The sequence below is a fragment of the Engraulis encrasicolus genome, chromosome 19 (assembly GCF_034702125.1).
Source record: "Engraulis encrasicolus isolate BLACKSEA-1 chromosome 19, IST_EnEncr_1.0, whole genome shotgun sequence".
In the NCBI taxonomy this organism is placed as follows: Eukaryota; Metazoa; Chordata; class Actinopteri; order Clupeiformes; family Engraulidae; genus Engraulis; species Engraulis encrasicolus.
In genome coordinates this window covers 37,342,537-37,356,568 of record NC_085875.1, presented here as the reverse complement: position 1 = coordinate 37,356,568, position 14,032 = coordinate 37,342,537, and the positions used below count along the sequence as shown (strand labels likewise).

Genomic DNA, 14,032 nt, shown 5'->3' with positions numbered 1-14,032 from the left:
CAGTTGTGAGTGTCATTTTTTTGTGTACTTGGTGTTAATTTTAATGGGCAGTCATGGGTAAGCAGTTAGGGCGTCCGACTTGTAGCCCAAAGGTTGCCGGTTCGACTCCCTACCCGCCAGGTTGGTGGGGGGAGTAATTAACCAGTGCTCTCCCCCATCCTCCTCCATGACTGAGGTACCCTGAGCATGGTACCGTCCCGCCGCACTGCTCCCTTGGGGTGCCATTAGGGGCTGCCCCCTTGCACGGGTGAGGCATAAATGCAATTTTGTTGTGTGCAGTGAACACTTGTGTGCTGTGTCACAATGACAATGGGAGTTGGAGTTTCCCAATCGGTCTTTCACTTTCCCTTTTACAACTTAAATTGGTATTCTGAAAAGATGACAATATTTAGCACCATGTTCTTTATTTGCTGTGTATTTTGCTTTATTTACAAAGAAACTCAAGTTCAAAAATAGTGTTTTCACAGATGATTTTCTGTGGTCTCCTGTTCCTTTCCTAACTGTTGAGAGAAGATGGTAGGCATTTGTTGAACAACTTAACAAAAGCATTTAATTTTGTTCTTATTTGGTATATTCATTCTTACCTCAAGAATAACGCCATCTTCCACCGTTTTAGTCACACAACGTCTTTTCCTGTGCCAATACCCTGTGTCAAGGAAAAGCTTCCTTTTGAAGAGCATGTCATGGCTTGACTCTAGACTACTGTTAATAGGTGAACCCTCTGTTGAAGGCGTGCAGTCACCACAAACAGGGACAGACACAGGTACAGGCATAGGTGAGTCAGCCAGTGATCTGGTGGATATCCCACTGTCTTCCAACACCTGGACCTTTGGCTCTTGAACATCACAAGGCCAGTTGACCTGCTGGCTGGTCAAATCATCATCTGACCCACTCAACATATGGATGTCTCCAAAGAGAGACCCTCCGCCTACCCCACTGTCAAGGGGAACACATCTCTTCACCAGTCTGGGAAAGGACCCATGAGCGGCCGTCCCTCTGCGACTTTTCCCCCAGAACCTATAGCTGTTGGTGCCCTTCTTTGGCCGCTTGGAGTCATTCACAGATGTGCAAGAATCTTCAGAGCTTCCGTCGTATGGATCTATGCCCTGGTCAGAGGAATTAAAATTCATTTTTGATCATCTCAGAAGCAACTGGAATATTCCAATTTCACTCATGCATGAACATTATGTCTTAGTTACTCTCCATACAGTAACTCTCTCTCTAGAACAGGGGTGGGGAACCTGTACTGTATACAGTATCCGTTAATTAATTTTAGTGTTAGGTAGCTTCACTTGAAATATGACGCGTTTTTTAAAGGAATCTTAGAAATTATAATTGCAATACAATTAAGTTATATTTCAGGGGACTTAGAGAAGGTGTTTTAAAGCTGCTTTAAAGCTGGCCAATATGGCCCTTGTAGTCCACGGGCCAGGTGAGATGTCGGTACCACTCAGAGGGGCAAAGGTTGCTTATATTTTTTGAAAAGATACATGTCTGAAGTTAACATTTTTGTATGATAACCCTTCTGGAAGTACAGCCAAGTTAGGGTTATCAGCCGTTAAAGTAACACCCCCCCATCAAAAATAAAGGTTTTTAAGATGGGTGCCTGTCTTTCTACTGGCCCTTGTTTAAGACATATAGGGATGGTTAATTTTGTTATGTGTGGTATCGTTGCGAAGGGGAGACTCTGAGCTTTCATCCAACACCTCTTGAGAACATTTTGGTTAAGTATAGCCCTCCCTGCAGCTCTTCAAACATTTACTCAGACACATTTTTTTCCATTTTCGCCGATACCATCTCTTGTCTTTTCATACTGTGGCATCAGGGAGCATCAGAAAGACCTATTTTAAACTCTAAAATATTGTCTTGAGTATCAGGAATCTGAAAATGTATCCTTTCACTATGTTATCCCATGTTTAGGGGGTGATTTTCAGTCTTCTATGAGGCATGGTATTTTTTTTCAAAACAGTTTTGCCATTTTATCATAAAGTTCAGGAAGCAATACCTCTAGGTGCATTTTGCAGTTGATTGTCATAGCTTGTTGTATACCATATGAAAGCTTGGAGTGGGTAGCATATTCATATATTATCATATATTTGGTGTACCTGTTGTTAACTAGGCAAATCATTTTCCATAACCAGTATCAATGATATAGTTTCTCAGTGATTCCATTGTGTCATATGGTGTCTGAATCCTGACTACTTGTCCTAAAATCAATGTTGTTATGCGCCCAGAGGTTGTATACCAGAAATATATGTGATAATGTCCCCTATGATATTAGTCTTGCAACTGAAATCATAGCAATTGTATATAAACACAACATAAACTCATCCCTTAACTTGTCCCTTTTTAGTAGTCTTTAGTAGTAGAAAGTGAAGTGAAAGTTCAACTAGTTAACTCCTACATCCATTCACATTGTGACACAGCCCGCCACAACACACTACACACTGTGCACACGACACACACCAAAATTGCATTTATGCCTCAGCCGTGCAGGGGGGCAGCCCCCAAAGGGCATCCGAAAGGCAGCAGTGCAGCGGGACGGTACCATAATTGGGGTGCCTCAGTCATGGAAGAGGATGGTGGAGAGCACTGGTTAATTAATCCCCCCACTAACCTGGCGGGTCCTGAGTGCAGTTGCACACTTGCAGGAGGAGATAAGTGCTGCACACTCTCGAGTTGTCCACATTAAAAACTTGTTTATTTAATTTGGAGAATTTGCGGGCACTTCTCTCCTCCTGGAGGCCTTGGTCGTACCACAATGTATCATGATTTACAGCAACATTTAAAAACCCTCTGCAAGAACACTTGATTTGAGGTGAAGATCATGAAGAGGTTTGCAAAGGAAGAGTGGGGTACAATGTCATCAGAGCTTTGCAAAGACAGCACAAGTTCTGAACTTCATACTGCTGCAACAACTACTACACCATGCCACAGGTGAAGCAACATGCATACATGTACTGTATTCACATGTGTTGGTGTACCAACTGAGCAACTGCAGCTCACTTTCCAGGCATACACTGATACCCATCCCTAGACCCAAGCAGCAGTAATGAACAATGGAGTGGAGTGAAGTAGAGTAGAGAACTGTATGGTACAGTAGAGTATAGTTCAGTAGAGTACAGTGCATTACAATAGGAGACCATGCTGAGCATTGACCTCTATGAACCTGGTAGTCACAGTAGATGTAATGGGTTTGTTATTGCCCTGCTACTCTACATGTGCTAATGTCACAATAGCACAGAACCTCATATCACACTGAATAGTACTCCCTGCACATGCACTGCATGTAAATGTAGAGAGTAGGACCAACTGTGGCATTCATACAGTTACATAACAGCCATGTTACACATACTATAACAGCACATGGGGCAGTTGTGGCGTAGTGGTTCAGGAGATGGACATCAGATCAGAGGGTTGCAGGTTGAAATCCCACCTGTATACTGACTTATGCATAAAACTGTATACTGTATACTACATACCACTTTAGAAAGAAAAAATGCGTACACAAAGAAGATGTGCACTTACCTGCTACTTAGGTACACCTTGCTGGGCTGGTACTGGGCTGGGTACTGGGCTGTAGCCTACCCCTTTTTCAATAAGAAGCCATTTAACTGCCTGCAACAACGTTCAAGTAGACTGGGGCATTGTAATGATGCTTGATTGGTACAAAGGGGCCCAACGTGTGCCAAGAAAACATCCCCTGCTGAAATTCTATTTTTGTCTTCTGAATGGTCAGTATACAGTCCTCACCAGTAGTATTTGGGTGCACAATGACAATGACAGCTTCCAAACATGTTTTTCATTCATCAATGAGCTTTTTGTACTTTTCTGATGGTATTGTCCCCTAATCTTCCTTTGCAATATGTTCAACTTCTTCATGATCTTCAACTGTTATATCACAGACAGTTTTTACATTTTGCTATAAATCATGACACCTCTGATACAGTCTAGGTCTCCAATACCAGATGCAACAAAGCCCTGCTGCCTGTTCAAATCACTACTCAAGACTGAAGTTGGCCTTTAGGTTTGTAGATGATAGACCTGCTGGATTTCCTGCAAGAGGGCCTGTCTGGAACACCAGATGTCATTATTGACTAAACAAAACCACTAAATGAAGAGCATCTCAAAAGGACTAGGCATGGACCGCTAGATAGGGCACCAGACTGCCGCCTCTCTCTCTCGCCAATCCTTTCCTGTCACAAAATGAGCCATAAAAGACCAAAAAAAGAGGCCTAGGCCACTAGAGGACATCTAATTGAAAGTAACAAAGAACTATTTTTCATCAAATTACATTTTGAGTTTAGTACTTTTTTTGAACTACTTTACCTATACTTGAGCAGATTTTGGATGAGTACATGACTTTTACTTACCCCTCGAGTAAGATTTAAGAAAGATAGGCCTACGCTCACTTGAGTACAACTTCAACTCTTTTCCCATCTCTTCTGCTAAGCACATGTAAAATTAAGATACATGTATGTCTGACATGTAGTAACCAAACATTTTTAAGTCATATTTAACATGACACAATATGTCTACAAAAGTTGACACGGTATGTTTAAAGGCCTATTGTATTTCTCACACATTTGCTATGATTTCGGTTGGTAGACTAACATCAAATGGGCCATTATCACATATGTTGCAGATGTTGTATATAACCTCTTGGTGTATTTGCATCACAACAGTGATATTAGGAGAAGTAGTCAGGATTCACGTATCATAACACAATGGAATCGCTGAGAAACTGTATCATTGATGCTGGTTGGTAAGGAAAATGCTTTACCTGCGTTGCCAAGCAAATAGGTACAGCAAAATATATCATAATATCCCATACACTGCAAACTCCAAGCTTTAATATGGTGTATAATGAGCTATGATAACCAATTGCAGAATGGCCCTAGAAGCGTTGCCAGTTTACCACTACATGGAACTGATAGAGTAGTGTGGGGTCATGTACAATGCAGTGTAAAAAAGAAAAGTGGAGTGGGAGTCAGATATATTACGGTTACCACTCAAATTCATCTTCAAGGTTGAAACGTCTTGAGGTATTTTGGACATATAATTAAGTTTCAGTCATAACAACAAATTGGCAACCGTTGCTATGCAAATAGGTACACCAAATACATGGTCATATCTGTATACTATACAATCCAAGCTTTCATATGATATACAGGGTCGCTGACAGCCTTGGCTGGGCCTGGGACAAAGACATCGGAAAGGGCCCCAAATTCAATACATACAATGTAATAAGGATCAAATTCTGGGCCCCCTCTGTCCCTGGGCCCGGGACAAGACATCCCTTTGTCCCCCCCCTGTCGGCTTCCTTGATGATATATAACAAGCTATGATAACCAACTGCAGAATGTCTCAAAAAGGCCTGACTATACGAGACATTAGCACACAAAAAAAACAGCAACAAAAAAGTGGCATGCCTGATACAAGACTGAAAATCACCCCCTAAAAATGGGATAACGTAGTGAAAGGATATATTTTCAGATTCCTGATACTCAAGACAGTATTTTAGAGTTTTCAATAGGTTTCTCTGATGCTCCCTGATGCCACAGTATGAAAAGACAAGAGATGATATCGGCGAAAATTGAAAAAAAATGTGTCTGAGTAAATGTTTGAAGAGCTGCAGGGAGGGCTATACTTAACCAAAATGTTCTCAAGAGGTGTCGGATGAAAGCTCAGAGTCTCCCCTTCGCAACGATACCACACATAACAAAATTAACCATCCCTATATGTCTTAAACAAGGGCCAGTAGAAAGACAGGCACCCATCTTAAAAACCTTTATTTTTGATGGGGGGGGGTGTTACTTTAACGGCTGATAACCCTAACTTGGCTGTACTTCCAGAAGGGTTATCATACAAAAATGTTAACTTCAGACATGTATCTTTTCAAAAAATATAAGCAACCTTTGCCCCTCTGAGTGGTACCGACATCTCACCTGGCCCGTGGACTATTGGAGGACTTTTACAGCCCTTGGGAGTAATTTGACGTGGCCCTTCGAATGAAAAAAGGTCCCCCACCCCTGTACTAGAGGTATCCACATTCAGATGTGTAGCTCTAGTTCACATGACTCACCACATTATGCCATCCAGTATGTTTGTGGAGCACAGTGGATGGTTTCTGAGCAGCAGACGATCTTTCTGTTGTGCCACTGGCATTGCCCTAGACCACAGGAATGCAGTGGAAAAGTGACATTCATGTTGTGCTTGGCCATTTGGCACTTAATGGTGGACAGTTTGAAAACAGCAAATCATTAATTGTACAGAATCAATAAGGGATGGGGTGTTGCTCACATTGTGCCCATAATCTGACCTTGCTGCTGGTGTCTGACCACCTAGGACTTGCATCCGTCTCAGAATCTGAGCTGGAGTCCATTTTACACATCTCCTAACACAGTTAAGATACAGGTTTTGTAATACAGGTTTGTTGACTGTATAATATACTTGAATGATAATCATCATCATTTAAAAAGTTACCCATCAGGGCATCATTCCCACCTTATATCTTAGTGTTAGTATATCCACTCTGTCAGGGCATCTGTGGACTGGTTTATCCTCTCGGTGTGCTGAGAGGTGTGAAGTGTGAACATGTCTATGAATCTCATAACAAGAGAAAAGAACATTGATAACCAACATGATTGCATTTTTGTTTGTGCAAATGTTTACCTTTGGAAATATATTTTGAACGGCGTCTCCATGCTGACATGATATTTTCCCTGTTCCCTTCCAATCCACTGAGTTTCTCTGTTTAATGATCACGTGGTTTAATTAAGACTAGTTGCAAACACCTGCATGCACCTGCAAGGCCTTTTTGTTTCCACATCATGAGAACAGTCGCACGTGTTGCCAAGATCTTCAGTTGCAGTCTAATATACAGCTCTGGTGAATGTCTTCTTCTATTCTTCTTTAGATGGACTAACATGCTTAGCAAATAAGATATTTTGCAAGAGTATCAGCTTGACTCAGAGATGGTTTCTATTAGTAGCAACAATCTCTGCTTGACTTTACTGAAGGGGCTGCCATATAGAATGACGCACCTGCAGCACGCTACGTACTTCATGATGACAACACGTACAAGCAGGAAGTGATATATCAACACCAAAGCTGAGACTCCGTCGCAAGAATGCGGCTGCTGTAATAACTATATAGTTATTTTCAAGTTACATTTAAATTGTAAGTCACCTTTCCCTTCTTAGACAAACGGTACAGGATACGCCATACACAAAGTAAAGTGAACTGACGTTGTATTAACGAGTCGGAACGGTTAAGTGGTTTGTTTGACAAACAACTTTCAAACAGGATTAGCGTGTAGCAACTTGTTTTTAGCCTGAGATAGACCTGTTGACGCTTGATTCTATCATTCATTTATGTCTTTTTCTCGTGTCTGTTTGTGAGGGTCATGTCATCTTGTGGAAATATACGGAAACATTCCGGTTGTCGATGTGTGTATGATTGATCAACAATGTATGTGGCGACATAGTCAAAAACAACCAGCAGCCAACTATCAGCACTGGCTGGTCACGAAAATAGTTTTTACCAGGCTGCATAGAGCATTAGGACATGATGGGACGCGAGTGGGGCGTGTATTGGTTCTTGTCATAATCAAAGGCATCATGTGTGGATATTTTCATAGGTTGAACTCGGATAGCAGTCGTGGACAATGGAGGAAAGGAAAATCAAACGAAAGAGCCCCAGGCTATCCACTAGTTCCCAGCAGCCTGCTCCTACAGTAGCGGCGAAGAAGAATTCATCCGGTAAAAATCTTGGTTTCAGTGGCGTGGGAACACACTCTAGCCAGAAGACCAAGTACAAAAGGTATGTATTAACCATACAGTACTGTTGTCATACTGTATCGATGAGCTGTGTAGTTTAACTTGGTTTGACCAAGTTTGTTAAAATCCTACACAACTTTATTACTGCAATACTGCAATATTGTTATAACTTTTCACAAAAGCTGCTACTAAATGATTGGCAATCAGTGCTTTGACGGTTCTCAATACTTTTTTTCTTTGCATTGATGTAGGGCAATAAGAGACAAGCCAAGACCACAGACCCAATCAGGGAAAGGTGGTCAGGCGAGTGCCCCTATCCAGCACTCCTTCCTCACAGATGTCTCCGATGTTCAGGAGATGGAAAAGGGCCTTCTGAGTTTGCTCAATGATTTTCATTCTGGTAAACTCCAAGCTTTTGGTAAGTCCCAATAGGTGTCTATTGTAAACAGATCACTTCTGTTGGTTTCCTCAGTCCCTACACGTTGCTAAGTAAAGGAGTTGGATTCCAACATGCATGAAAAGTTGACGTACACATTTCGAGAACTGACACAAAGGTTTATGCTACATAGAACTTACCCCACTTTACAATGTCAATAGCTTATAGTCTGGTTGTCGTCTTGTTTATACACTGCCTGTATATAAAGAAATTGCCAGCAAAATAGTCAAACACTGATCTTTCATGGGACTGCCTTTAGATTCGATTATGGCACGCATTTGCTTACATCACAAGATTTATTCCCATCCAGTGTTGCATTAATTTATCACCAACGTCTTGCATTGATGATGGTATAGTCTGACCACCGCATGGCACATCTCATAGATTACGCACCACGCACTGATGAAGGCTTGTTAGCCGAAACGCGTTTGCTTTTTGGACATGGTGGTAATATAAATAAATAATGAGACGCAGTTTGTGAGTGCGGATTTCTTCTTCCTTAAACATCTCATAGATTCTCATAGGGGTTAAGGTCTAGATTCTAGACTGGTCCAATTCATTTGTGAAAATGCCATATCATATTGGCTGAACTACTCTTTCACAATCAGAGCCTGTTGAATCCTGACTTTGTCATCTTGGAATATACCTGTGGTGTACCAACAGGGAAAAAATCATTGATGGAACATTCTGATCATTCAGATAGTCAGCTGACCTCAGTCTTTAACCACATGCTGTCGCTGAACTCGACTAACTGCAGAACTACATCAGATCATTGCAGATTGTAGTTAAGTCCATGAGTTGTGACTCTTTGTTTTTGTTCAGGCAGTGGGTGCATTCCAATATGCAGTCTTGCGTCCTCCACTTGTGCTTGTGGCCCCGTACCAGGAAGTAATACGTTGTGATGACATCACTGACAACAGCATTACATTTCAATATCTCGCAAAAGCTCAATTGTAAAGTCATTTTCGCATGATTTGCAAACTGGATGGTGAATGAAGAATAGTCCCCTAAAAACTGTTGTGGCTAGGCTGACAGTGGGGAAAGCGTTTTCTCCATGGAGGCGGGGCATCAGCAAAATGTGAGGACACAAGTACAAGTGGAGGACGCGAGGTTGCATATTGGAATGCACACAGTGTATACGTCCACCAGGAGGACACCATTGTCTTGTGGGATAGACTTACCCCAGAGGCATTGTGTTACTCATGGGGTGCATTCCAATCTGCCTACTTCCATCCTCCCTTGCTCACTTGCCTGCTTGTGACCTCTACTTGTGATGATGTCACTGGCGACAAAAAATAAATTCAATATCTTGCAAAATCACAATTCTAATGTCATTTTCTCATTTGCAATTGGGATGGTGAATGAAATACAGTCCCCCAAAAGTTGTTGTGGCTAGGCTGACAGCTGGGAAACTTATTGTTTTCTCCACGGAGGAGGGGCCAGGAGGCGGGGTGAGGCCACAAGCACAAGTGGAGGACGGGAGTGAGCACATTGGAATGCAGCCATGGATCGCTCTTGATGGTGACAGTGACACCCTGTTCTGACACAGTCTTTTTACCCCGTCGGTTCAGGTAACGAGTGCTCCATTGATCAGATGGAGCACGTGCGAGAGATGCAGGAGAAGCTGGCCAGACTGCACTTTGACCTCTACGGAGAGGTGGACGAGATGCCCGAGGACCAGAGGAAGCAAGCTTGCGATACAAACATGGATAAGTTACTGTTGAATGTGAGCAGCCTACTGTATGTGCAGTGACACATTTCCGTTGCATTAGCATTGTTTAATGGGCCGTTTTCCACATCAGACCCTTTCTATTCAACAAATCGAACATCTCAATGAATTTGAAGCAGATACAGTGCTGCTCGAAAGTTTGTGAACCCTCCAGACAGTCAATGTTTTTGTAAGCAATTGAAGAAACGTATGTCTGACATTTCATGTATAACAATACTGGTATGATACAATAGGAAAATCATGGTAAACAACAGAAACATCTGAACGGCTCCAGGGCTTCACATACTCTCAAACAGCACTTCATGAGCTGCATCTGGCAGCATAGAAATACAGTATACATTTGACACCACTGGTGTCGAAACTGGTAGCAGTCATGCAGCAGATGTATCTGCTCTGCTTCAAAGTGGAAGTTATCCAACGCCACTGCAAACAAAGGTTAAGTGATCTATAATTGATAAGTATTTCACTGATTTGCTCCTTTCATCCTTTTTAAATTTACTTTTAAATTTCTATTTTTCAGCTCGAGGAGCTCAGTTCATCGATGTATCCTTTTTGTGGACTTGCTGTGCCATAAGAAATAATGGTACCTTACACAGTACAAGAACATTCACTGTATTTGTTGTACCTTTAGCACATGGTGTGTTTTCAATGGGAAAAATACTGCAGTATTCAGTTTCACCATAATAAGTTGTGGCACTCCAGAGGCTACAATTGAGAAGTGCCGCTAGTCCATACTGTGAGTTTCTGTGAAATCCTTAACCACAAACTTCTTTCCAGACAAAAGCTCAATCTTGCTGACAGTCAAGACGTGCCCAGAACATCCAGCATGTAGGATTATACTCCAGGACTGTGCTGTGCCTATATCAAGGAAACTTCCATGTATTGTAGATATGTCCTTCAACACAAAGCATCAACAAAAAAAGTACACCATGCAATGCAGCAATATCATTATATGAGCATCAAGCTTGCTTGGTTTTAACCCTGCACCATGTTAAATAGTACATCAAGACAAGCGCTCGTCTATGTCTGTTTGAATGTTGAATCCAAAGGATCTGTGGTGATGTCGTTCTTACCTATGGGTATTAATCAGACTACTTGCAGCTTGAATGCGGTCGACTCTGGTGACGTACAGTATGTCCAGCAGATCTAGCTTTTGGCACGCCAGGCACTTTCTCAATTAGTCAAATACTGTATTGATGCTAACGTACTAGCTGTTTTTCACTCCAGTATTCACCTCATACAGTACTAATATACTGGTGAGTAGCCTACTCATGTTTTAAGTCACATACAGTACACACTTAGAGCAAATGTACCACTTAAGAACAAGGAGTTTTAGCTTGTCGTTACACGAGGCATCAGAGACTACAGTATGTTTAGTCTTCTGGCTAATAGTGGAGTTACATAATCTTTGAAAGCTCAGCCACAAGGACAAGCTGAAAGCCTTCTTTTTTCTCAGTTTACGTTTTGAGAAAATATCTAGCCTATGGATAAAAGGTATGATCATTTTTAAATTAATGCACTGATTTAAGGGTGTCAACACACTTTAATATTTGCCTTACTGTTAGTTTTTATTATAAATTGTATATTAATGAATGCCTATGAATGAGTTGATTGTAATATTTCATTAAGTTTCTAATGGCCTTCTTCAGATTATTGTTTGACATTTTGTTTAATGTTTGAACACATCGGAATGCCTATTTGTTTTCCCTCTGATTTTCAGAATTTTATGCTCAGATCAAGTATTCATGAATGACAATAAAAGTGTAAATCAGAAAGTGATGGTTGTTATAACTTAACTTTGCAATGCTCGACTGTACATTCACCCACTTTGTCCAATATGACATTTACACTGATTTGATGAGACATTGTACATGTAGTGACAAGACGTCAGAGAGAGTTCTAGAATGGAAAGTCTCGCATTCCTCTCTCAGAACTCATGATGGATTAATAGCCTGATCCAGAGCCATTGATAACACATGATTTTCTATTCATGACTCTGGCCTGATCTACAGTAAAAAAAAAAAAAAAAAAAAAAGTCAAAGGATGCACTGCCACTCCACAAGTCGTCCCACCATGGAGGCGCACTTGTTTTCTGCACTTTGTTGTCTAGTTTCTAAGGAAACCAAACCACTGGTGCAGAGCTGTAGAGAAAAGAGTTGGAGCATCCTTTGATCTTTGCCGACGAGTGGTCACGTGGTTTGCGTAGTCTACGCCCACCGCAGAAGGGTCCTATGCACCGGGAGCTGTCAATACATTTCATTGAGCGAGAGCGTCCTTTAACGGTAATTATATCAGATTATGCCGCCCCCAAAAGAACGAGTTCGTTTTGTTTTTTGTAGGCCATTTTATGGCCTTCATTGTCATATAAAAACATTGAAGTGTCAGTACCGTAATACGGTAATATCATTGCAGTTACACTTTGGGAGGGAAACGTCATCTTAGCTAGGAAGCTCCATTACTTACCATTGAGATGCTAATTGTCCGTAGCCCTTGATAATGTCTATTTGTTTTGGATTCAGCAGATTTGCAGTAGGATATTTTAATGGGTAAAATACTTCCAATACATAAAAAGATAAATACATAAACCCAGCATGTCCCAGTTGTAGGCCTACAGTAATATAGCATTTGTTAATTTTCAGCCTTTATGATGCTGGTCATCAGACCTGTCAAACCACTCAATGCAGGATGCAAATGAACATGAACATGATGCAATGAACATGAAGTAAATAACCCACAGCTGTACAACCTGTGCTTGAATGGTTCAATCTTTTATTTGAAATAAAAAAAATACTCCAAATAGAAACATAAACAGCCCAAACAAAATAACTATGAATAAAACGGCATGTCTGTGTACATGACAAGACGTGTGTGTGTGTGTGTGTGTGTGTGTGTGTGTGTGTGTGCATTTGTGGTGTGTGTGTGTGTGTGTGTGTGTGTGAAATCAATAATGCATGAAGAATTGGAATTCACTGGAACATGCTGCAACTATCCAATGCATTGAAAAGCATCAACCTATGACCAGAGAGGAGCAGACAGGAGAAGAAAAAAGAGAGAGATTTATTTATATACATGGCATGGCTGTTGGTGCTGAAAGGGATTGATTTGAATATTTCAGAAAAGACTGATCTGCTGGGATATTCACACATAACCATCTCTGGGGTTAACAAACAATGGTAAGGGGGGGGAATACAGTGAGCAGCGATTCTGTGGGCAAAAATGTCTTGTTGATGGCAGAGGAGAATAGCCCAGACTGGTTGGAGCTGATACAAAGGCAACATTAAGTCAAATAACCACTCAGTACAACAAAGGTTTGCATAAGAGAATCCCTGATTACACAGCACATCTTGAGGCAAATGGGTTACAGCAGCAGAAAAAATCACATTTGGTGCCAGCCTGTCAGCCAAGAACAGGAAAATGAGGCAACAATTTCGACTGGCTCACCATAAACGACACTAAAAGATCGGAAAAATGTTGCCTAGTCTGATGAGTCTTGATATCTACATCTACACTCTCAGGTGGAATTGACAGAATTTTGTCGATAACAACATGAGAAAGATGGACTCTGTCTTACATCAACGTTTCATGCAGGAGATATAATGGCATAGGGATATTTCCTAAGCACATTTTGGGCCAATTAGAACCAATTTATATTTGTTGGAATGCCACAGCCTACCCAAGACTTTGTTTAAAGGTACAGTGCCAAAATGGTAGGCCACACCCTGGAGGGACATTTATTGGAAAGTTAAATGGATCACACAGCAAGAATGGCGGACAAGATTGCTCTGGACCCTTTGCTAAACCAATAATTAGCGTTCCTCCCTTCTGGAAGAAATTTTAGAATGTCTTGCTGCTGAAAAAAAAATATATAAACACCATTTTCACCCTCATCCTATAGTATTGCTTCACAGAAGTGGAGAACAGTAGAATGCACACATCTACATGGAAAGCATATTTTTTTTAATACCACAGAGGAATATTTTAAGTTTTTTTTTTGGCAACTTAATTTATTGTACTGTGCTGCCCTAACAGCTTGGGCCTAGAGGACCTAGAGGACAAGACCAATGGCCATATTGTTTTAAATGCCTG

The 14,032-nt window shown here is 41.3% G+C and overlaps 2 protein-coding genes across 4 annotated transcripts; one reads left to right on the top strand and one right to left on the bottom strand.

Annotated features, from left to right (window-relative positions):
- Positions 1-381: 381 nt before the first annotated feature.
- Positions 382-6,785, bottom strand: LOC134435387 (uncharacterized). Of its 2 annotated transcripts, none has more exons than XM_063184310.1 (6): positions 6,676-6,785; positions 6,508-6,575; positions 6,304-6,397; positions 6,086-6,172; positions 585-1,106; positions 382-500 (listed from the first exon to the last, which is right to left on the bottom strand). In XM_063184310.1, the coding sequence occupies exons 3-6, from the start codon at positions 6,355-6,357 to the stop codon at positions 462-464; spliced, it is 702 nt and encodes a 233-aa protein (XP_063040380.1). In that variant the 5' UTR covers positions 6,358-6,397; positions 6,508-6,575; positions 6,676-6,785; the 3' UTR covers positions 382-461. The 2 variants fall into 2 exon arrangements, with proteins under 2 accessions (XP_063040380.1, XP_063040379.1); XM_063184309.1 differs by having other exon boundaries at positions 6,323-6,397; positions 6,676-6,776.
- A 1-nt stretch (position 6,786) lies between these two features.
- Positions 6,787-11,725, top strand: ccdc28a (coiled-coil domain containing 28A). Of its 2 annotated transcripts, none has more exons than XM_063184312.1 (6): positions 6,787-6,891; positions 7,643-7,824; positions 8,033-8,199; positions 9,789-9,943; positions 10,467-10,489; positions 10,724-11,725. In XM_063184312.1, the coding sequence occupies exons 2-6, from the start codon at positions 7,670-7,672 to the stop codon at positions 10,776-10,778; spliced, it is 555 nt and encodes a 184-aa protein (XP_063040382.1). In that variant the 5' UTR covers positions 6,787-6,891; positions 7,643-7,669; the 3' UTR covers positions 10,779-11,725. The 2 variants fall into 2 exon arrangements, with proteins under 2 accessions (XP_063040382.1, XP_063040381.1); XM_063184311.1 differs by lacking the exon at positions 6,787-6,891 and adding an exon at positions 7,094-7,182.
- Positions 11,726-14,032: the final 2,307 nt, after the last annotated feature.

What these genes read in the sequence shown, in the direction of transcription:
- LOC134435387 (XM_063184309.1), bottom strand. Translation starts at nt 6,715, where the DNA reads ATGTCAGCATGGAGACGCCGTTCAAAATATATTTCCAAAG. An exon ending in ATACTGGATGGCATAATGTG is followed by an intron (nt 1,107 to 6,085) that starts GTGAGTCATGTG and finishes TCCTCTGACCAG; the next exon opens with GGCATAGATCCATACGACGG. An exon ending in AAGATGGCGTTATTCTTGAG is followed by an intron (nt 501 to 584) that starts GTAAGAATGAAT and finishes TTCTCTCAACAG; the next exon opens with TTAGGAAAGGAACAGGAGAC.
- ccdc28a (XM_063184312.1), top strand. Translation starts at nt 7,670, where the DNA reads ATGGAGGAAAGGAAAATCAAACGAAAGAGCCCCAGGCTATCCACTAGT. An exon ending in TGGATAAGTTACTGTTGAAT is followed by an intron (nt 9,944 to 10,466) that starts GTGAGCAGCCTA and finishes TCTATTTTTCAG; the next exon opens with CTCGAGGAGCTCAGTTCATC. An exon ending in GAGGAGCTCAGTTCATCGAT is followed by an intron (nt 10,490 to 10,723) that starts GTATCCTTTTTG and finishes ACTTCTTTCCAG; the next exon opens with ACAAAAGCTCAATCTTGCTG.